The sequence below is a fragment of the Protopterus annectens genome, chromosome 9.part0, assembly GCF_019279795.1.
Source record: "Protopterus annectens isolate FY-2018-M chromosome 9.part0, PAN1.0, whole genome shotgun sequence".
NCBI classification, from domain to species: Eukaryota; Metazoa; Chordata; order Ceratodontiformes; family Protopteridae; genus Protopterus; species Protopterus annectens.
The window spans coordinates 331,227,867-331,252,272 of NC_056743.1; the positions used below are offsets into that span (position 1 = coordinate 331,227,867).

The window sequence follows — 24,406 nt, forward strand, 5'->3', positions numbered from 1 at the left end:
TGAGGATGCAGGGAGTAGAGTTGGTGAAGGTGGATGTGTTTAAATACTTGGGATCAACAGTTCAGAGTAATGGCGAGTCTGGAAGAGAGGTGAAGGAGAGAATACAAGCAGGGTGGAGTGGGTGGAGAAGAGTGCCAAGAGCGATTTGTGACAGACGAGTACCAGTAAGAGTGAAACGAAAGGTCTACAAGAGGGTAGTGAGACCAGATATGTTGTATGGGTTGGAGACAGTAGCACTGACAGAAAGGTAGGAGTCAGAGCTAGACATGGCAGAGTTAAAGATGTTAAGATTTGCACTGGGTGTGACGAGGGTGGACAGGATTAGGAATAAGTATATTAGAGTCAGCCCAGGTTGGATGGCTTGGAGAGAAAGCCAGAGAGGCGAGATTGCATTGGTTTGGACATGTGTTGAGGAGGGATGCTGGGTATATTGGGAAAAGGATGCTAAGGATGAAGCTGCCAGGTAAGAGGAAAAGAGGAAGGCCTAAGATAAGATTTATGGATGTGGTGAAAGAGGATATGCAGGTGGTTGGTGTGTCACAGCAAGAGGCAGAGGACAGGAAGAAATGGAAACAGATGATCCTCTGTGGCAACCCCTAATGGGAACAGCTGAAAGAAAAAGAAGAAGATCCAAAGGAGAAATCAAAATTTCATTTTTAACATCTTCTGGAGGTTCTGAAAACACATCTAGGAAAACCTCCTCAAAACATTACCAGTGGTGACAGCCCTGGAAGCCCTACTTACGAGCCATAAACACACTTCAGATAGTGAGTAGTGACCTGAAGCAGAAGAAACTAGATGAAATGATGCAGAGTTTCCTCACAAGAGGAAACCGCAGCAAAAACATTCCTCATTTTTTCTCAGGCAAAATAAACTTTAACATATGAGCTTGACAGTTCAGAATCCTAAAATCAAAGTTGCAGAAGCATACACTTTTTCCCTAACTTATCAGTAACTTTACCATCCTTGTCATTAACAAAATGCTCATCAGCAGCTGAATTAACTAAAGCTACAGCTGCTAGATCAGGTCTGGAATAAGTGTATAAAACCACAAGATGTAGGAACTTTGTAAATTCTATCTCCTTTCTTAGGTGCAGCAAGCTAGCTGTTCAAGGAAACCACAGGCAATGAAAAACATGTCCTTAAATGCTTACTGCCCTGAGGGGATAGGTGAAGGTTCTGGGGAATCCAGGTGCAGTAATTTAGAGTACTGTCCAAGGAAGTGAGAATCCCTATCTTCACTTTTCTCAACCTGAAAACACTGGTACATTCGGGAAACAGTCTTAGAGAGTGTAAAACCCTCATACGGAAATGCAGATACCATACTCTCCTCAGTCTGAATCAGAAACCTGAGGAGATAAACATGCATCTGTCTCTTCACATTCCTCTACAGATTCAACATCCTGAAATTCTTCAGAGAAAGAGGAATCTCTCTCTTTTATCAGACATCACCTTACAAGAATGGTCAATAGCTTGTACAAGATCCTGTGCCAAGCCCAGTTAATTACTCCTGTCCAAAGAAATTAACACAGGGGAAGTTAAATGTTCTGTCTCTTTTGGAAAGGAAGGTTGAGGCAAACAGATCTAGTATTACCAGAAACAGCTTCCTCAGGGATAGGCACAACATTCTGGCTAAGCAACGGCATATTCCCTGCCTATTCTCCCATGATCAATAACAGTAGCTCTCCCTTGCCCACTGAGGGGACCCTAACAGTCAAATTAAAATTACTAGCCTGTTGTGTGGCAAAGGCTACTTGGTTAAATTTTTCTTTTGCGGCTGGAAGAAAGTCCGACTAAGGGATCGGTATTTTGTTTCATAGTCGAGCCGAAAATGGTGCTTGTTTCTTTGGAAAACCTAGCAACAATAGATGATAAAATAATAAAGTTGCAAAAAAAGTCAGTTTTTACTCACAAAAACACAGCAAAATTCACTTTAAACACTTTCCCAGCACCCCACAATAAAATATAGTTTATCCACAGATAAAGTAGTTTTCAACAACTTTTTACTACAAAAGTAAAAAAGAGCACTGCCATTTAAAAGTACATAAAACATAACACATACAAAAATCACTAGCTTTTAAACAGTTGCTGTTCACAGTAAACCAGTTTAAAAAAAAAAAGCTATGTGGAAATTTTTTTCCCTGAATGGAACTTATCTGCCCAGCAATGGTACCGAGTTAGCCAAATGTCAATCTTTGTAAGCCTGCATACAAGTGCTCTAGTAGTCAGCAGGTAAGCTCTGGAGGGCTTGGAGCCGAAATCTATATTTTAGTCAGCTCAGCTTGAGCTATCTAATGGTTCTGGCACATGGAAGGTGCCCTGAAGCTTTGGTAGCTTGCAGTATGTTATAGTCTGTGCAGAATATAACTCGTATAGCTAGGGCTACTGCAGCAGAGATCAATATGAAGAACATCTACAGTTAGAACATGTAGAAGACTGAATTAGGAACTGTTAATACCTCCATAAATGGGTGAACAAAAATGCTACCACCACATGTAATAATATCTAATTCGTGGGAGAAAAAGAGGGCGTCTTTTTAGAAACACTTCTTTAATGCTCAACATCAAAGAAACATCATAACTATTTAAATAATGTTGATGATAAACACTGGAATATATTTACAAATGTTACTCTTCTTTTACCTTCACTTTTTCTGAATGATGCTCATTTTACTTCTACACCTTCCAATAATTAACAACCTGACCAGTGTTTCAAAGAAAACCACAAATTAGAAAAAAATATTGTTAAACAAAAGTATTTGACTTCATGTCTGAAGTCCCAGTTACACATTTTATATGTTTTCTGACCATCTACGTCAAATTTATTGAGCAAAGACTCAGTCACTTTCCAGTACTAACAAATTGTCATGAGGAATGTGTTTTCCTGAAAGGTTACTACCAGTCCCTTTAATCATGCTATCCATAACACAAACCATTCTGTTTCCATGCAGCCAGTAATAAACATACTTTTACCAAGAGAAAATATTTCATTTTTTTGTTAATCAGCTTTCTCTAAGCTTGTATTCCACTACTACAACAATCTTCAACTGTTTATAGCTTTATATTTGTGTACTAGGGCTAACAACCACTGGGGCCCTTTTAAGTCTAGCCATGCATCCCCAAATCTCTAACAAATTCTAGTATTCTTGGTAAGTGTAAGCGGACAGTCTTAAATTTTTTATCTTTGAGCAACTGTCATTTAACCACTACTAAAAAAAAAACTAGCACCTTCACATATACACAATGAAGACCATGACAGTTATCAATACTATAAGGTGTGGGAGGGTTAAAGCCTAGCCCTGCCAGTACATCCTTGACAAGGCTTTCTTTTCATGACTTCCAAGGCCCAATCTGCAGGCATGAATGACTGATCATGGAGAATGTCAAGTTCTGCACTGATAATTCACTGAGATGGAAATCACAGACAATGTACCCAAGTTCACAGCTATCCCAAGGGCTAAAGATATGGAGGCATCTATTCTAGAGGCACTATCAGGAAGTCCTTGGACAGAATCACAAGAAGCCAGTGATCAAGACAACATAAAGATTTCCTTCTTCTACAAGTACATGGATCTGCAAGACCAAGACACTACTAAATACTTTTGAGTGTAGCAGAATGTTCAAATGGTAGCAATGCGTATGGAATATGTTACCCATCTAAAGCAAACTGAAAACCCCTTCTGTGCCAATATCACAGAATGATGTAACAGAATATGTTCATTATATTTCACATCACAGTTTAGGCATCCTGTGACATCATAGGGCTAATTCCTGGGAGAATCTTCAAATAAAATGTGGCACACTGGAGGTGATGCTGTCCAGAAGAGGATGGAATCCTTCAATTCCCTTTAGTACAAAAAAGACTAGAATCTGAAACTGGGATAAAATGAAAGCTTCAAGGCCTAATATGTCAAAAGAGAATATTCTCTTGTCCACCCTCTTCAAATTTCAGATCCTTTTCTAACAGTAAGTGATAAAATGACATGAACTCCAGGTCCTGTATTGAACCTATGAGATTGCGTAAGAATTTTTCAAGGTTGAGTTTGAGAGAGGCACCCGCCGGGTAACAGGCTGGTGGTGACCAAGGATACATCTGCCAGTGGTGGCGCAAGGACTTGACAGGTTTGCACTAGGCTCAATGCTGCTATCAGGCCATGTTCCCCATAACTGTTTTAAGAGGCCCACTAGACTTCAAGCAACTGTCTGAAACCTAAGGCCTGAATCAACACTTCTGATGTGGGAAGACTCAGCTGACCCTACTTAACGTGGACCAAAGAGTCCTGTTCAGGTGAGAAGACTGCAGTTCAGAGTGCAACTACTGAACTACAGGTAGCTGACCGTAGAGGCTGTTCCCTGGATCAGGTCAGTCTCAGGTGTGTTCTGGCTGATTCAAGTTTGCGTGAGTAGTGTCTACACACTGGGATCAGTCTCCCACAAGATGGAAGTGTCCTGTCTCACAGGCCATCGTAATAATCTGCTGAACTGAAGCAGAAGTGCAGACTCGAACTCTAAACAGTATACGGCAAGGTCTTGAGTTAAACTAGAAAGTCAGCTTCCAGAACTGATTTACCTCCAGAAGGATGTATCTAGAGCCCCCTTTATTTCCTCTGCTTTCTGACAGTACTCCAAGAAAAGCCTGGGACTCACTGAATGTCACATCCACTAACCAATCTCCATAATGGGTATTTTCAAATGTCACCATTCTACATGTAGTGTGACAGAGCAGGAGGTCCTTCCTTTAATTTTTTTTAATCCTCTTAAACTGCTAGGATTTATGGCAGTGTTTCACATTGTGCTTTTTTCCCAGGCAGTAGAGACAATGCCTGTGCAAGTTGGTTTGTTATTTGGAAGCAACATAACACTTCAAAAGCTTCTGATGTTTTTATGCATTAAACACAAGGATTTTTCATTAAAGCAAGTCAGGAACAAAATCTAAAATGAACAAGCAGCAAAAAGACCCGTCAGGTTTGGGGTTAGGTACAGTTTCCTAGTGTGATATGTGTGTGATATCAAGACAACAGCTAATTTAAAGCATGTAGTCCTGAGCACAGGAATTTCCAGGAAAAAAAATGCTAAACTGGAACAGAAGAGAGGATGAACTCCAAGCAGGAGAGCTCCCAAAGTCAACTTTAGATATATCAGACAGTTACAGAAAGAGATGCAAATTAACTCCAGATTCTATTCATTTTTATTAAGGGATGCTATATATTCACATAGCAGGTGTCTCCACATCTGTCAATAGTTAAACGCAGGAAGGTAGACTTGTAAAATGGCAGATAATCATTTAACTACCACATCTTAGAGAGGCTGATCACATTTTCTTGAACTGTCATGCTGATGTTAGCAGCACTAATTAAAAATGTGCAGAGGGGGTGAGGATTAAAAAATGGATGCATTAGCCATAAGTGTCAGCCAGTTTCATCTCTCCATCTTTCAATAACCTGCTTTTTTTCTTTACTGAACTGCAGGATGCTGAAGACTACCTCCGTAGCCAATGTCCACAAGGCATTAAAACATGTTCTGGACATGGTTCTGGACTGCTGCATAATGCAAATTTTCAGTCACAGAACCATACAATTACACCTGTTTTTAGCAGGATTTTGAATGTCTTTAGAATACTTACATCAAATAAACAGATAAATTCATCCAAGGTTCTACCTAAGTATCAAAATAGAACTCTTGCATCTAACTTCCTGTAGTAGTCAGTTGTTATCCATACATAAACTGCCTTACAGCACTAAATATACAAATACCAAAATACAGAGACTAAAGCAAAACTGCATACTCTAAAAAGATCAGGATTGTTAAATCCTACACTTAAAATGAAGACTAAGCCAGAGAGAGAGAATGTGACATTAACAAATCATTGGGGATGTATTGACTATACTATTTAGATTACAGGAATTAAAAGGGCACCAAATCTAGACAGTGAAAGGTAAAGTACAATAACCAACCAAAGCAAATGCACTGATCCCACAGAGCTAACCAAACACAATTACTTTTTTCACTTATCTTCCTAATGAAGATAAGTGAAAGACCCCATTTATGTCTACAATTGCCATGTGGCACTCAGCTCTTGTAAAGTGGGAGTTTACGAGCTCCAAGTCAGGAAGGAAATCTGCTGGCTCCAGAGGACTTGTCAACTCACTAGTGCCAAACTCCTCTTTGAGGAGAATGAATTGTCTAATGAAACCCTCTAGCCAGGAAGGAAATAGGCAGCTGCCATTGCTGAGGTTGGTAGGTACCTGCTTCTTACCATGAGAGAGGAAGAAATGAATCGGTGGGGCAGAAGATGGTGAACTACTGGAAAGATCCAGTGAGAAGGGGGAAAAAACTACAAAGGCATCCTTGTAACTTACTCTTCTTTCAAAACCGACTGTATGCATGTCTTCTGATAAGCACTGAGAGAAGTGCTGGCTTTGCGTGGAATATCTTGTTTATCCATCTGTTTCTTCTGATACTCCATCTTCATCTGAATCTGAAGAAAAAAAATCCATAAACATTGTTCAAATAAGCGAGACAATGAGAAGAAATATGAAATTAATGCAAAAACAAAGACTTAAACACAACCAAAGTTCTTTGCTTACACATGCACAAAAACAAAGCCAGTGAAATTACTTGCTTTTCCCTCTTTTCATTATTACACAGACTGCCAATACAGTTTCATACAAGTGAACAAAGCAATGGGAACATTAAAAAAGAAATGCAATTTTGCTACAGAAACATCACAAGTTTTTTAAAACAATTCTGAAAAGCCTTTTAGGTAGAAAAGTACAGTGGTTAGCACTGCCGCCTTAAACTGCATAGTTCTTCAATTTAGCTCATGGCTGGTGTGCCGCATCTGCTTAGTTTGCACATTTCCCCTGTATCTGTGTAGGTTTTCACCAGGTGCTCTGATTTCCTTCCACATTCAAAGACCATGCAGTAGATGAAGTGATGATCATCCAAAGTGCTTGTAGGGGTGGGTGGGTGTGTATATCATGCAATGGAGTGGCATCTTATACAGAATTATTTTTTCTGTCTTCAGTTCACAGTGTGTTGGTATAGCCTATGATCCTGAATTGGATTAAGAATGCAATCAGAAAATGTATGAATGTAAATAGAAGTTATGTCCTTACCATAACGTTCCATGTGGAGTGTTCATCTCGCCTTTGTTCTTACACCTGGGACAAAACTCTGCATCGAGAAGAAGCTCGAGACCAACCTAACTCCCACAATCCCCCTCTGCCTTTACCTCAGATCTAGTTTGCAAGCAAACTAGCAGACATAACACTTTCATACCAAACAAGAAAACCTATTTACATAACACAACAACTGCTCAAGGCAGAATCAGGAGAAACAAACCAGGCACCTAAATTGGACGTTCTTCCTGAGGGTGGGAGGGTGGGAATGTAAGAACAAAGGCGAGATGAACACTCCACATGGAACGTTATGGTAAGGACATAACTTCTATATGTGAGTGTGTTCAATCTCGCCATTTGTTCTAACACCTGGGTAGCGTCCCCAGCTCCGTGTTCCTGAGGAACTCAGGGAAGAACGTTCCTGAGCACAGTGGAACCAAAGGTTGCCCTATCCCTAGAAATCCTGTCCACTTTGTAATGAGAAATGAAGGTATGTGGTTTAGACCAAGTGGCAGCCGCACAAATAGTGTCCAACGGTAGGCGAGCTGCATGAGCCAGGGATGTAGATACTGATCTTGTAGAGTGCCCTTTGGGCTTGACAGGTAAAGTTTGCTCAGAAGCAGAATAGACAAAAATAATACAGTCAGAAAGCCATTTGGACAGGGTTCATTTTGTAACTGCCATACCCATCTTGGCGTCTGAAAAGGCCACAAAGAGCTGGTCCGTTTTCCTGTGATCCTTTGTTCTGTCCAAGTAAAATCTGAGTTGTCTATGAACATCTAACTTGTGTAACATATATTCCAATTTATTGGAGTGGTTCTTGGGCAGTTCAATGGACTGATTAATATTATTAGCGGAGCAAACTTTGGGAAGAAAGGATGGATTAGTGCGAGAAACTCTGTCAGGGTGGAAAATTAAATAAGGATGTTGAACTGAAAGAGCCTGAAGCTCCGATACTCGCCTGGCCGATGTGATAGCCACCAGAAAGAGGGTCTTCCATGACAAAAACTTCAAAGGACAGGAAGAGGCTGGTTCAAAGGGTGGTAGCATCAGCTGTGACAAGAGAAGGTTCAAGTTCCAAGGTGAAGTAGGACTTCTAACTGGTGGTCTAATATGGAAAGATCCTTTTAGAAAGGCCTTACAAAGTCTGTGAGCCATAATAGGAGCCCCACTTTCTCCCACATGGAAATTGATATGGCAGCTAATTGCACTCTCAGCGTGGCGGAGAAGCCCCTTGGTGGAACAATTCAGTTAAAAACTCAAGACCTTATTCAGAGGCTACTAAGGGATCCAATTGCCCATTTACTGGTGTAAATCTTTGTAGTGGATGCTTTATGAGAAGCCACCAGAATATTTTGAACTGCAGGATAGAATCTCAGACCTGGCTAAGAAGGCGGAGCAGCCAAGCTGCTAGTTTGAGGTGGGTCAGTAGATCCGGCTCTGGGTCCAGGATCCAGGGTTCCCACATTTGGTGTGCTAGAAGAAAACCATATTTGAGGCCAGAATGGGGCAATGAGGATAATTGTCCTTTGCAGGTTGCTGGCTTTCTGCAGAAACTTTGAAATCAGGGAACAGGAGGAACAGGAGACCCGGGGCCAATCGTGAACTAGGCGTCCTTGGGACTTCTGGAGGGGCAATAGGGCAAAATAGCAACTGATTGTTTGAGGACCACTTCGTGAGGTAACAGGATGGCTCTGCTCAACCTGTTGGACTCTGCCCATTGCCAGATTCTCATGGCCTCTCTGCATAGTTGGTAAGACTTGGTTCCCTTGCTTGTTTATGTACCAGACTACAGACATGTTGTCTGTCTGTGTCCCTAGAGGAAGAAGAAACACTGCCCTCAACTCCAGAACATTGATATGCAGATTGTATTCCAAATTGGTCCATTTGCCTTGGACTGTCTGTCCCTGAAAGATGCTCCCCCACCCTATCAGGGAAGCGTCCGTGGTCACCGTTGCTGTTGGAGTGGGTAATGGTCTTCCGCTGGAGAGGTTGCCACCAAGCCAGGTGCGATTTGCATATGTTTGTGATATAGATCTAACTTTTGGAACGACCATTGTGCAAACAGAAGCCATTGAAGAACTCTCATGTGCAGTCTTCCCAAGGGTATCACAATTAGAGAAGCTGCCATGAGGCCCAAAACCTTCAGAACCAGTATTTTCTGGATGAGAGAAGAAGAGATATATGGCTTTGTAGGGAGGTTATCCTTTCTGGGGGAAGCCTTAGAATTAAGCAATGCGTATCCAATTCTGCTCCTATGAATGAGATATGCTGTGATGGCTGTAGTAAAGATTTTTGAAATTTACGGAAATTCGAGATGAACACAAAGTTGTAGTGTGTAATCCCTGGCCTGAATCAGTTGGTGACAGAAAGGAGCCAGTCGTCCAGCATTTGGTGAAGACCCTGGGAGCTGAGGTCAGACCAAAGGGCAGGGTGACTGGCTCCCAGAAGTGATCCCTGGGCGCCCTGGCCATTTTGATGTGGTAGTATCGTCCTTTAGATCTATTGAGCACATCCAGTCGTCCTTCTGTAAATATGGAAGGATCGATTGAAGCGTGACCATTCAGAACTTTTCTTTCTTGATGAAGGTATTGAGTTTGCTTAGGTCCAGAATAGGCCTCCAGTCCCCTGTCTTTTGGAACTAAAAGAACCTTGAGTAACTTCGAATCCTCTTTGGTCCGCTGGGACTGGTTGGATGACTCTTTTTTCTAGCAGCTTTGAAACTTCTGTAGCTGCAGGGCCCACATCTGGGAGTCTTTGGGGCAATAGAAAGGGAATTTTGTAGCCTCTGGTAACAACGCTTTTACCCAATTGTCTGATGTAAGATTTTGCCAGGCCTGATGGTACAAAGCTAGCGACCCCGACTGCTTCCAGAGCAGGACAGTCGGGCCTCCTCTCAGGAGTGCTGAAAAGGTTTCCTGGGAGTGTATCCCTGTCACCTTGGTTTTCTGCCACCAGGTCTTCCACCTCTACCCCTCCTCTGCCTCTGGAGGGCCTGGAAAGAACCCTGCCACATTTTCCACCACATTGCCCTTCGGTCTGGATGGGGTGGAAAAGACAGCAGACAGAGTCTTTCCCTCTTGCTCACTCTCCTTTACTTTGGGGCCAAAGAGAGTGGCACCATCAAATGGGGCGTTAGTAAAGGAAGACTTGAAGGCTTCCGCAAATGAACATATCCAGGACTGCCGTATGAGATCAGCCTCATGGACGAGTTTACAATAGAAGTTAGGGTATTGAGATGTGCTGTAACCTTCTCCGAGACAGCAGCATCTGTAGTACCCTGGAGGAACTCTTTGATTAGATCCGTAAAATGGGTCAAATAGTTCAGGTGAACTAAAATATCTGTCCATAGTCCTAGAATCTCTATTAGGTGGATGGACAGATGAGACATCTCCTTTTCCACTGGCACTCCCTTTGTCAGATAAGCCTTATCTTGGGAGGCAGTAATAAATTTGTTAGGCTTTCTAGGGACTGGCTCCACTGTGTCAGGTGTCTCCCACCTTGAGCAATCAGCTCCATTAACTCATCGGAGTGACCCAGGAGGAGGAAGGACTGACTCACCTTCAGAAGGGGGGAGGGCTTGCCAATCACCTCTCTGCTTTAGGATCTCCAGGATGTCAGAAAAGGAGACATCCTCCGAGGGTGATTTTGGGGACCCTTCTGACTCATCTAAGTCAGTATCCGATGTCAATGATTCTTGTGGAGAATCTAAGTGTCTCCTCTTACACAATCTTTAAGAAGCCTCCGAGGAAGCACCCTCTAGGGGTGGCTGAGACACTGGTAGATGTAGCCATGGGTGCAGAGGAGCTTTATGGGAAGGAGAAGCTGTTTCTGCTGAAGTGGTTGTCTGAACAGACAACACCTTCCTCATGAAAGAAGTCAGAGGAATTCGGATGGATCTTGACCCGAGAAAAGGGCGGCTCGGTACGAGGGTTCCACAATCACCAGGTCAGCCTCTCCCGGCTCCGAAGACTGGATAGGCATCGGAGGAGGAACAGGTGGAGATAAGGGAAGGCCGAGTCTCGACACCAACTGGGAGGAGACAGAAATGAGTTTGGACAAGGCTGTATTCTCCATCAATTTCTGCACAAGGAATCAAAGCGGAGCCAACCTCAAAAGTGCGGAGGAGGGACAACAGTTCAACACGTCTGTGGAACGGTGATCGAACTTTGAATGAAGAGCTTTAGATGCCTGGTCTGATGCATCCAGAGCCTCTTGGAATGCAGGCTTCAAAAGACCCCTATCCATAAGTTTCCTGCGCCTATCTGTCATGACCCTTCCACTGAAAGAATGACAGATAGAGCAGTCTTCCTGCAGATGGAGAGGGCCAAGACAGTAGACACAGGAACTATGATTGTCTGTGACAGACATCTTCTGTCCACACTGGCATCTTTTGAAGCCTGATTTAGCTTTCTCTGACATGGTAACAAATTCCAATCCAGAAAACAGTGAAAAACCAGTAGTAAAGTCAAATCCAGCAAGAAGTCAAATCCAGTAATATTTGTCAAATCCAAAAACTTAAGTCACATCCAATAGTCAAATCCAGTTAAGGGTGGGAACTCAAAAGTATATAAGAGTATATAAAACTTATATATGGAACCGAGAAACCCTCGATACACTACTCACACATACACACAGTCAATCATGAGAATTTTGTATAGAAAAACTAATGAAAGAATTATAAGAAATAATCAATCTTATCTTTCAGGTGGTCCGAGCTCATCAAAGTGATGCGATCTTTGCAGCGGCAAACTAGATCTGAGGTAAAGGCAGAGGGGGATTGTGGGAGTTAGGTTGGTCTGATGCAGAGCTTTGTCTTGAACACTCTCACATCACATATTTCTATAAAGTGTGACACAATACTATGGAAGTCATTTAATATGCAGATTAAGGTTAAGAATGTTTTAAACTTCTCTATGAAATCATCACATGATATGGCTATACATTCATTAATAACAAAAGCAATAATAATATCTTACATTATTTTCATAATGTATACATACACATTTTCTTTTTAACAATTTTCATTCACTCTAACATTACATAAACTGCTCAGTTCCCGCCTTTCCTTAAACATCACTCCTCCTCGAACATTATTCGGCATGTATTGTTCCAACAAATTCCTTTTATTTCTATGTAATTTTCTCCTTCTCTTTTCTTCAGCTACGATTTCCAGTTGTTTTATTTCTTTTACAATACTCAATACTTCAGTTAACGTTACATTTGGTTTAGATTAGCATTACTATGTCTAGGCGATTCCAATCCTATATCCCATCTCAAAAGAACAATTTCATTATTTAAGACCATTTGCTCCGCCATTTCTGGCAAAGTACTCTGTAGGGAAGTTTTGACATCTTACAAATTTATTACATTCCTAAAAAACATTCCCCAATTACCTCATTCCTTCTCATCACACATCCAGCATTTGTTATCTACCTGTGGAAAAATCTAAAGCATCTTGAGGTACAAAGATATCTACACAAACACTTCCATGAAAATATCCAAACCTTCTGGACTTTGTTGCATCCTTGGCAGCCACACAAATGTCCATCTACTGATCCTTTACAAACTGCCTTTTCATTCTATTTTCCAAATCTTTTGTAACCTCTTCTGATTTATTCTTATCATTATCATGCAGCATTTTACATGCCCTACTAACTGTCCATTTTAACAGCAGCTTCTGTTCTAGCTTCAACTAAAAACTCAACCAGTGGATTCCCCTACACCTTTCTCTTTGACTATACTCTGTTATCAGTCCCTGATAAAAAAAGAGTGCCTCTAACCTGCAGTTTACATGTGATGCCTCTTTCCACTCTATTACCTTCCCCTCCCCAGTTATTTGTTCCCAAATACCTTTGTTTCTTTGCCAATTTCCTCCTGCAAGTTCCATCCCTCTCTTGCCTATTTCAATACCCCTACTTGTAGTCATCCCTATTGGTAAGATCTCCTTTCTCAATTCCCAAGTTTGCGTAGTTTTTCAAATACTTTCTACTACTTTATGAATATAACATTCTGTAGAGTCATTAATCTCCTTAAGGACCAGCATTCAAAATCCTACTCTCTTCCTTATTTCTTGAACTTCAGCCTTCCATTTCATCATCCCTTTCTTCTTTGATTTATAACATTTTACTCGCATTGTGTATATAAGCCTTAACTGCATAGCTCTAAAGTATTAATTCAAATCAAGCAATCCTACCTTGTCCTATGAGGAGAACAGTACAACTTTGTAAGTAAAGTTACCATAATAGAAGATGTTCAAATGATACAAATAACAGAATTCAAAAACTAATAAGAAAGATGACCACACAATATCAGCCAACCTAGTTTATTAACAAAAACAAAACAAAAAACGAATGATAAAAACACAACATCGTACTAAGCGCTTTCATCCTGTCGTATCTAGGGCATCCTCAGAGTACTGTTACCATAATAGAAGATGTTCAAATGATCACTCTGCAGCAGAAAAAACCTTTCCATCCTTGTCAAAAGGAAAGGAATTAGTATTAACCAAATGTTTAGCAATGGCTGGTTTTCCTAAAGAAATAGCTGCTGCATCAGATTTGGGGTGAGTATACAAAAACTTAAAAGACTGAGGAACTTTATACAACCTATCTATACTTTCTTGGGGACAGCAGGCTGGCTGTCAGGCAAGTTACAGGATGTGACAAAAACATCCTCCAGTGCAGAAAAAAAGGGGAAGAAAGTACAATTGTGTACACTTACCATAAATGTAGATGTTAGAGTGTATTCGCTGTTGCAGTCATCACCTGTGGGTTATCCCTGCTGTGGTAGCCCTCGGCTGGTCCGAACACCAGAGTCAATGTTTTTCTGCGTCGGCTGCTGTTGCTTGTTGACTGACATCAGGTCGTCAGTGCAATAAAGCAAGGCATCAGACGCCATTACATCAGTTTTTCTTCCCCTAACCAGTCAGAAGCCCAAGGAAATATGGTAAAGTGGTCCTGGTGGCTAAAAGCCACCATAAGAAGCTTATGTCTCCCTAAGGAAAGAGGATATAATGGGGAAGGAGGGAGGGAAACCAGGAGTGCAACAGTGAATACACTCTAACATCTACATTTATGGTAAGTGTACACAACTGTACTATGTTCTTCATGTTTCGCTGTTGCAGTTATCACCTGTGGGAGGATTCCCAAAGCTGAGGAGAGGGGTGGAAGGATTAGTTAGAGGCCTGAGTATGGGTAAGCATGCCCTGCAGAAGCAAACCCTGCCCTAGCCTTAGAGAAATGAGGTAGATGGTAATGGTTTGCAAAGGTATGGACAGAAGTCCAGGTGGCAGCTTCCAAGATGTTTCTAGTGGAAACCCCTCTGAGGAATATGGAAGTGGAGGCTGCCCTAGTGGAATGGGTAAGAATAGACTTAGGGGGTGGTTTCTCATGTAATCTGTAGCAGAAATGGATACAGTGTGATATCCATTTGGAAATGGTTTGTTTGGAAATGGGCTTCTCCTCTGCCCCTGGGGCAAAGCTGACAAGAAGTTGGTCTGTTTTCCTGAAGGGTTTAGTACAGTCCAGGTAGTAACTGAGCTGTCTGTGCATGTCTAGTGACTGAAGAATTATTTTCCCCTTGTTTTGAGGGTTAGGAAAGAAGGTGGATAGATGTATGGCCTGGTTGAGAATCACATTAGCTACCACTTTGAGCATGAATGAGGGGTTAGTCCTCAGGGAGACCCTGTCCGCATGGAAAATGATGAAGGGCTCAATGGCCATCAGTGCCTGAAGTTCTGAAACCCTTCTGGCTGAGGTGATAGCTAGTAGAAAAGCAGTCTTCCTGGAGAGGTATTTCAGTTCTGCTGAAGCAACAGGTTCGAAGGGTGGTAAGGTTAGTTTTTCCAAAACATAATTCAGGTCCCAGGCTGGCATGGGTGGCCTTCTGGGAAGTCTGATATTAGAAGCCCTTCTGAGGAATTGTTTAATCAAAGGATGTGAGAACAGGGGCTGGTCTGTATCAAAATGAGCTGAAATGGCTGAGCCGTGGTTTTTAATAGTAGAGAAGGAGAGGCTACTACTGAGTAACTCCACTAGATAGCCCAGGATAAGAGGAATGGAAGGTTGTGAGGAACTGTCCCCTCTGGACTGGTTCCAGGAGCAGAATCTTTTCCATTTCCCTCCGTAAGAATTTCTGGTGCTGGGCCTTCTGTGATAATGTCTAGGACTTGTTTGTTTAACAGGGTCCCCTTGCTTGCTTTTAGAGTATTAGCCATGCTGACAGTTTGAGAGTCTGCAAGACTCGGTGCAGCATCCCCCCCACGTGAGTCAAGAGGTCTGAGATCAGGGGAAGCTGCCTGGGAGGCTGTGATGTCAGGCTGCGCAGTAAGGGGTACCAATGCTGTCTGGGCCAATCTGGAGCAATGAGGATGGCCTTTGGTCTCTCCTCCCTTACCTTGATCAGTACCTTGGGAATGAGTACACAAAGAGGAAGTTCCAGGGGAAGGTCAAGGCATCCACCTTCCAAGCTAGATGGTGATGCTCCCTGGTACAGATTTTTTTTTTTTTTTTGCTGGTGGTTGAGGTGCGAAGCAGAGAGATCCACCTCCAGATTTCCCCACTCCTGAGTGGCTTGCAAAAATATTTTTCTGTGGAGCTGCCAACCGTGGGGGTCCAGTAAGTTTTTGCTTAAGTGGTCTGCCAGGGCATTGTTGATCCCTGGTAGGTATTGGGCTATTAGGTGTAATCCCATGGAGGAGGCTGACAGCTAGAGGTTCATGGCAAACCTGCACAGAGGGTAAGATTGGGTCCCTCCCTGCTTGTTGATGCATCACATTACTGTGGTGTTGTCTGTTTTGACAAGGAGAACCCCTGGCCTGAGATGGGGTTTGAAGGATGTCAGAACCTTTTGTACTGCCATCATTTCCTTTGGATGATGTGTAAGGGAAGGTGCTGGGCATTCCAAAGACATTGGGTGCACCTGCCTGCTAGGTGAGGGCCCCAAGCGGGGTCAGTGGTGATGGTCTGCCCGGTAGGACGGAGGATGAAGGGAAGACCCTTGATCTTGGCACAGGCCTCTGCCCACCCGAGAAACTCGGCCTTTATGCAGGGGATCAGAAGGAGAGAGGTCTCTACAGGCTGACAGCACTGACACCAAAGGTTCTTTAGATACGACTGAAGTTTTCTCACGTGAAGCCTGGCCAGAGGAATTCGAAGGATGCAAGATGCCGTGTACCCCAAGGCTTGCAGGAACTTCCTCACCATGAGGTGACTTCTGGAAGCCAGCTGGGTAAAGTAGAGAGGCAGGAAGCTCTACTTTTCTTGGGATAGGAAGACCATTTGGGATGCTGTGTCCAGCAGTGCTCCCAAGAAAATGATCCTCCTGGAGGGTGTTTGCTTTGATTTCTTCTTGTTGATGGTGAACCCTAAGGAAGTTAGGAGGGTTTTCACAAAGAAGAGGTCCTGCAGCAGCTTTTCTTTGCACTCTGCCTGAATGAGGTAGTCATCCAGATAAGCGTAAATCTATATATTTCTCTGTCTGCAAAATGTTATGGCCAGGGCTAAGCATTTGGTGAATACCCTGGGAGCAGTAGATAAGCCAAAGGGTAGCGCAGAGAACTGAAAGTGAGCCTGCTCTGAAGCGCAGGAATTTCCAGCAGGATTCCCTTATGGGGGATGTGGAGGTAGGCATCTTTTAGGTCTAGGGTCACTAACCAGGCATTTTTTGTCAGCATAGGCAGCAGCTGCTACAAAGTCAGCATTGTGAATTTGGGGACCACCAGGGAGGTGTTCAGAATGGATAGATCCAGGATGGGGCGCCAAGTGCCCTCTTTTCTGGGAACAAGGAATAGTCTGGAATAAAAGCCTTTACCTGTTTGATCTGCAGGAACAGGTTCTACTCCCTCCTGGGATATGACAGTTTGGACTTGTTTCAATGCCTCTGCCCACTGATTTGGAGGCAAGTCTTGGTACCCTCTTGGAATGGGAGTTTGTTGAAAGAGAATTTGTATCCCTGAAAAATTATCTTTAAGACCCATTGGTCCTTTGTTACAGAAAGCCAATTTTCTTTGCAGAGGGAGAGCCTTCCTTCTAGCTTTTGGTGAGTGAAAACAGGGCAGAGGGGGAAGAGGGAGTCATTGAGAGTTTTTGCCATAGAAGGATGGCTTAGAACTCCCTGCCTTTGGGGTGGAAGTGGTCCACTGTTTGTTCTCTGCTGTCACTGGGATAGGGGCCTGGGTGGTCTGTCCCTGCGGAGCTTACCTTGCCCCTTGTCTGCTAGGTGCAGGAAAGGACCAGTGCTTAGAGGGAAAATTCCTGCTGAAACTAGGAAGTTGAACCTGAAAGATATCTTACTGTTTGCATAGATTTTGCTTTGTTTTCCATCTTTTTATGCACCTCTTCTGCTTTTACTCCAAACAAGTGGTCCTTATCCAAGGGTGCATCAATTAATTTAGACTTGACATGATCAGGGAGAGGTTGTTCCTTCAACCACGTATGTCTCCTAATGACAGATCCTGACACTGCTGCCCTGCTTGAGGCTTCTAGGGTGTCATATCCACAGTGCAATGAGTGTTTAGCCACTAGACAAGTAGAGTGCAGTAAATCTGCTAACTCTTTTGAATTGGCACAGTCAGGAAAGGTAGAAATCTTTTGCTTTAATAGTTCCAAAGTGCGTTGTTGATATTTTAACATATGGAACTGACAGTTGAGTGCTCTGATAGCTAAGGTTGCAGAGGTGTATACTTTTTACACCATCTGTCCAGAGCTCTGGAATCCTTATCAGAAGGAATAGGATTCTTTGCAGAAAGTACAGTTGTATACACTTACCATAAATGTAGATGTTCGAGTGTATTCACTGTTGCAGTCATCACATTATCTGCCTGCAGGTAACCCTCAGCCGGCCTGAATACCAGAGTCTTCGGATTTCTGCGTTGGATGCTGTCGCTTCTTCCATGATATCAGGTCGTCAGGGGTATAAAACATGCAGCCGACGCCATTACATCAGTTTTTCTTGCCCCAGATGTCAGGTGCCCCCACAATAGGAAGCAATTATATGGTACGGTACACCCCCATCAAAAAGCAAATACACATGACCGCAGAATCCTTTATAAATGCATTCTATGAACACCTTCAGGAATGCATGGATCATGCAATCCCAAATAAAACCAAGACCCAATCCTCCAAAGGCAGACATCCTGTCTGGTGGACCCCAGCCATAAAGAAACTATACAATAGAAGGAGGAAGCTACTAAATGATAGAGCAAAATCCCAAAAAGGGAAGGCATCTCTGATCAGTATTAGCAAAAAACTACGGGCACTCATAAAATTGTCTAAGGCCAGCTTCGAGAGAAAAATTGCACAGGACACTAAGGATAATCACAAGGCTTTCTTTAGTTATGTTAGGAACCTGGGTGGGAATTCCCAGATATGCTCAGAATTAGTCCAAAATGACAAAAATACACGAACCCACAGACATTGCCAACATCCTAGCTGACAGGTTCAGCAAACTCCCCCACCAAAAGGGCAAATATCTATCCCAGCAAAGTGCTGCCCCTGACATCTCAGATGCTCAGGTAAAAGCCGCCTCTCCAAAGCAAAAACACAGCATCAATGGGACCAGACGGTGTCCTGGGCTGCGTCCTACATGAACTCCAAGAACAGCTAAACCCAAACATAAAACTACTGTTCAATCTTAGCCTTACTACAGGATATGTACCCAAAGAGTGGCGTACAGCAACAGTGGTCCCTCTCCATAAAGGTGGTGCCTCAATGGATCCTGGAAACTATCGCCCCATAAGCCTGACTAGCTTGGTCTGCAAAGCTATGGAAAGGATCATCATGGACCTCATAAATAAAGATACTGGGGACCTACAGACACTGGATCCTACCCAGTTCAGCTTTGTTAAGGGCAGATCCTGCCTCTTAAACCTGGTTGATTTCTTTGAAACGGTCACCAAGGCCATTGATGAGGGGAAGGTGGTCCACACAGCCTACCTGGACCTCGCAAAAGCTTTTGATACAATACCCCACTCGGGCATTATAGATAAGCTCACCAGCTTAAATATAAACCCCTATGTCACTAGATGGGTTGCAAACTGGCTCAAGGACAGAACCCACATGGTTAGAATTGCTGGAGCCATGTCAGACTCCAAACCAGTTACAAGTGGCGTCCCACAAGGCTCAGTCCTGGGACCTCTCTTGTTCGGTATATATTTCTCGGAGGTACAGGCCAACACGGAAGAAAGTACAGTTTTGTACCTACCATAAATGTAGATGTCCGATAGGTATGCAACTGCAGTCCTGACATATGGGTTGTCCTGCCTCAGGCAGCCGGCGTCAGAAGCCTGGGGTATAAAACCGCCATTCTTCGGTCTTTTTCAGTGTTTCTGCCAGCTGCCTTGCCCCTCTAAGGAAGGCTAAAATTAAAAAAAAAAAAAAAAGACAAGTACAACACAATAAAAAAAAAATACATATAAAAGATTACCCCAGGTAGTTAAAATGAGGGGGTAGAAAAAAGTATACCACAGAGGGTAATGTGGGAGGAAAATCTGACTGCAGTTGCATACCTATCGGACATCTACATTTATGGTAGGTACAAAACTGTAGTATGTCCCTTCAAGGATGCAACTGCAGTCCTGACATATGGGTTGAATACCATAGCCAACCTGGGGGTGGTAGGCACTAAGACAAGGATGGTGTAGCTAAAATGCCCTGCAGAACTGCAGAGGCAAATCCTGCTCTGGACCTGGAGTATAAAGGCAGGTTGTAATGTCTGGAAAATGTATGCACGGAGCTCCATGTAGCAGCTTCTAAAATGTCCTTTGTTGCCACTCCTCTTAAAAAGGCTGTGGAGGTGGCTGTAGCTCTGGTGGAATGTGGCCTGATGTCAGCTGGCACAGTTTTTCCATGAAAAGAGTAGCAGAATCAAATGCAATTTCCAATCCATTTAGAAATTGTCTGTTTGGAAATTGCTTTTCCTGCAATCCAGCAGCGAAAGCTACAAAAGCTGGTCAGATTTTCTGAAAGACTTTGTTCTGTCAACTGTCTGTGTATGTCCAAGGTGTGCAGAAGTCTCTCTCCTTTATTTTGAGGATTGGGAAAGAAGGTAGGCAGGTGAATAGCTTGATTCAGGGACACCCTGGACACCACCTTTGGCATGAATGACGGATTGGTTCTCAAAGAAACTCTGTCCTGGGGAAAAATGAGAAATGGTTGTATTACCATAAGGGCCTGTAGCTCACAGACTCTTCTTGCTGAGGTTACTGCCAGAAGGAAGGCTGTCTTCCAAGACAGAAATTGCAACTCTGAAGATGCTGCTGGTTCAAAAGGAGGAAGAGTTAATTTTTCCAGCATGAAGTTGAGGTCCCATGCAGGCACTGGTGGTTTCCTTGGAGGGCTGATGTTCTTTATACCTCTTAGAAACTGTCTTAGCAATGGGTGAGAAAATACAGGCGGATCAGTGTTATATTTGGCAGATATTGCTGAAGCATGTATTTTTATGGAAGAATATGAAAGGCCATTGTGGAGCATTTCAGCCAAGTATTCCAGGATCTGTGGAATGCTCATCACTGATGGGTCTTGACCCTTTTGCTGTTCCAGATAAGAAATCTCTTCCATTTTGCTGAGTATGTTTTCTAGTGGAAGGTCAGGATGATATCTTTTACCCTTTTGGAAAGTGTATCCTGAGTAATAGTCATGGAATCTTCCAAGCTGTCAGCTTCAATGTTTTCAAGCTGGGATGTAGTGTCCTGTAATTGTGCTGTGTCAGAAGAAGTGGCCATTGAGGAAGGAGCCACGGATTGGTGTGTGTCAAGCGCAGTGGGTACCAGTGTTGTCTTGGCCAGTCTGGAGCTATCAGTATGACTTTCAGTTGCTCTGTTTTGATCTTTAGTAACACCTTGGTCATCAAAGGAAGAGGTGGGAAGGCATATAGTGTTAGAGAGTTCCAACTGAAGGAGAGAGTGTCCACCTTCCATGCTTGAGGATGGTATGTCCTTGTGCAAAACTTTTTCAGATGGTGATTGAAGTGGGAGGCAAAAAGATCTATATCCGGCCTTCCCCATGCTTGAGCTATTTGTAAGAAAATGTCTGGATGCAACATCCATTCATGTGGATCCATGATGTTTCTGCTTAGGCTGTCTGCCAGAACATTGTCCTTCCTTGGTACAAACTGGGCTTGTAGCTCTATTTTCAATTGTAAATATCCCAGAGATTCATTGCCAGTCTGCAAGAATGGGTACCTCCTTGCTTGTTTATGTACCACATAACTGTGGTATTGTCTGTCTTTATTAGTAGATGGCCCTGATGCATGAACTTTTCGAAGGCCTTGATTGCATGCATCACTGCCAGCATTTCTTTTTGGTTGATATGCAGGTGCTTTTCTGTCTGTGTCCACTGTCCTTGAATGCATCTGCCCTCCCATCCATGGTCTGGGCGTCTGTTGTTATGGTTTGACTTGTATGAGGCTTACTGAAAGGCAGACCTTTGTTTATCTGGCTTGCTTGAGCCCACCACAGAAATTCCTTTTGAAGGCATGGAATGATTGGAATCAATGTTTCCAGGCTGTGGCTGTGCTGAGACCATAGACGTTTTAGATACCATTGTAATTTCCTCATATGCAGTCTTGCATGTGGAATCAGAAGAATGCAAGATGCCATGAAACCCAGGGCCTGCAGGATTTTCCTTGCAGTCATCTGGGTGTGTGTTGCCAATCTTCTGAAGTATTCTGGTAATTGTTTTTGTTTTATCTGGGTGTTTGTGTCCAGTGTGGCACCAGGAAAGATATTTGTTGGATTTGATTTCTGAATATTGACTGTGTATCCCAAGGCCTGCAGTAGGTGAATGACATAGTCCAAGTTTTTAACAAGGCTTGTTGGCTGTCCGCTTGTATAAGGCAGTCGTCCAGGTAAGGGTATATTAGTATCCCTGAAGTCTGCAATGTGCAATTACTGATGCCAGGCATTTCGTGAACACTCTGGCGCAGTAGATAAGCCAAAGGGCAATGCTGAGAATTGATAATGCTCTGAGCCTGCAAGAAATCTGAGGTATCTTCTGCAACTTTGTCTGATTGGGACATGCAGGTATGCCTCCTTGAGGTCCAGAGTTACTTGCCCAGCATGGGAAGGAGTTGCTGTAAAGTCAGCATTTTAAATTTTGGCACAATAAGGTAAGTATTCAGTGCGGACAAGTCCAGAATGGGTCTCCATTGGTTTTCTTTTCTTGGAACAAGGAACAGTCTTGAATAAAATCCTTGTCCTTGTTCTGCAGAAGGAACCTTTTCTATTGCTCTTATTTGAAGTAGGTTTGTTATTTGTTTGAGTGCCTCTGCCCTTTGATTTGGTGGCAGGTTTGGCCTGCCATGTCTTGTTGGCAGTGTATGAAAATGGAATCTGTATCCTTTGTCTATTATCTCCAGTATCCATTTGTCCTTTGTAATATTGTGCCAATTTTGTGAGAATAAAGATAATTTAAAGGTGCTTCTAATTGAGCCCTGGATGGCGGAGTCAAAGTCAAGTCATTGAGATTGTCCTGGCGGAGCAGTGGAAGGTCCTGCCCCACCTCTCTGGTTCGGAGGCTGCCATTGACGTCCTCTGTAGGAGCCTCGAGTTTGCCCTCTACCTCTGCCACGTCTGTTTTTGCCTCTTTGAAATTTGTCTGTGTCAGGAAAGGACCAATGCTTAGAAGGCCAACTCCTGCTGAATCTTGGAGGCTGTACCTGGAGGAAATCTTTGACTGTATGCACTGATTTTGCCTTTTCCTCTATTTTCTTTAAAACCTCTTGTGCAGTAGCACCAAATAGCTTATGTTTCTCTGTAGTTAGTCCAAAAGCTTAATTTTTACATGATCTGGCAATGTTTGTTCCTTTAACCAAGCATGCGCACCTGTCATTGCTGCTCTACATGAAGCTTCCAATGCATCATATCCACACTGAAGGAAATGGCTGCTAACCTGCTTAGTATTATGAACCAATTCCTGTAACCCCTTTCTATCTAATGGTTCAGGGGAAGCCAGTTTCTTTTGCAAGTCATCCAACATGTATTCCTGATACTGAATCATATGAAATTGACAATTTAATGCCATAGAAAGGGTGGAAGATGTATATACTTTCTTGCCCCACCTTTCTAAAGCCCTAGAATCGTGGGTTCTTAGCAGTAGTGGAGGAAACCCCTTTAGGCCCCTGAGAAATAGTTTCAGGGTCAGCAGTATGGCCCTTGTACAGAAATTGATGTGTGTCTGGGACCCTGTAGTACCTGTCTGGCTTGACAGGAGCAGAAACACTAGATTCTAAGTACACATCATCTAAAACATTTAAAACTGGAGGAATAGCTAAGGGTCTATGCTGAGGTAGCTTTAAAATGCCATTTGAAGTGTTCCCTCATGGAATGAGCGTTCCCCAAGGAAAACTCCTCAGGAGGAGAAGCAGAAATAGATTCCCTGCTCAGAATCCTCCGTAGGCCGGGAAGGCCTCCTCCTTGTAGTCTGAATGTGCAGAATCACCTGAGGCCTCATCGAAGGACTGGGAGTCTACCTGCTCAACCCTAGGCCTCTTGTCAGAAGGCGGCTGAGAGCCCCTATCTGGATGAGGCTGTGAACCCCTAATTAAAGAAATAAGGTCCTCAGCTAACTTAAAATTTGAGAACCAGAAGTGGATCCCAGAGAAACAGATCTTGGAGGAAGAGACTTAGCCTATTTGGCAGCCTTAGCACGTGTGTATGCCTTAATGGACATAGACACTGGTAGTCTTATCCACTGAAATGGTGTCAGAACCGGACCGAGCTGGAGGGCCTCGTGCTGGAGTAACTGCGTGGCGGTGTCGTCAGTCTGTATGGGCGGTGAAAAACTGGCTCAGAAGAGACCACACTCGCAGTAGGCCTAAGCATGGCATGATATAACAGAAATCTTCCCCAAAATAATCCTGTGCAAACTCTGACCTAAGAGAGCGCGTATTGAAAAAGAGGCACAAAAAGCTGCACAGGCGAGGCGTTGTGTTCTGGGGGGCCTAGGGTAAGCAGTAAGAGAGGAAACTTATGAGGTATTTGTTTCACTTTTATCTGACATCGGCTGAGGCAAGAAAAGGTCCCGGGGAAAGGCATATGCCCGGACCCAGAGACTTTTGAACCCTCGACATCAAGGGCTGCCTGAAGCAGGACAACCCATATGTCAGGACTGCAGTTGCATCCTTGAAGGACATCTGTGGCTGACCAAGTTCGCAGATGACTGCAAACTGGGTGCCATAATCGACTCTCCAGCCGACACAAGTATCCTCCAAAAGGGCCTCATAGAAACAGACAACTGGTGCCAGAGCCATGGCCTCAAGCTAAATGCCAAAATGTGTATAGTCATC

The 24,406-nt window shown here is 43.3% G+C and overlaps 1 protein-coding gene across 1 annotated transcript in view; it reads right to left on the bottom strand.

The window, feature by feature from the left end:
- LOC122811221 (nuclear pore complex protein Nup88-like) overlaps positions 1-24,406 on the bottom strand; it is a 261,114-nt gene that overhangs the window by 37,091 nt on the left and 199,617 nt on the right. Inside the window, exon 4 of the mRNA XM_044082913.1 lies at positions 6,359-6,477. Within this exon, the coding sequence (XP_043938848.1) occupies positions 6,359-6,477 (119 nt within the window). The remainder of the gene's footprint in view (positions 1-6,358; positions 6,478-24,406) is intronic.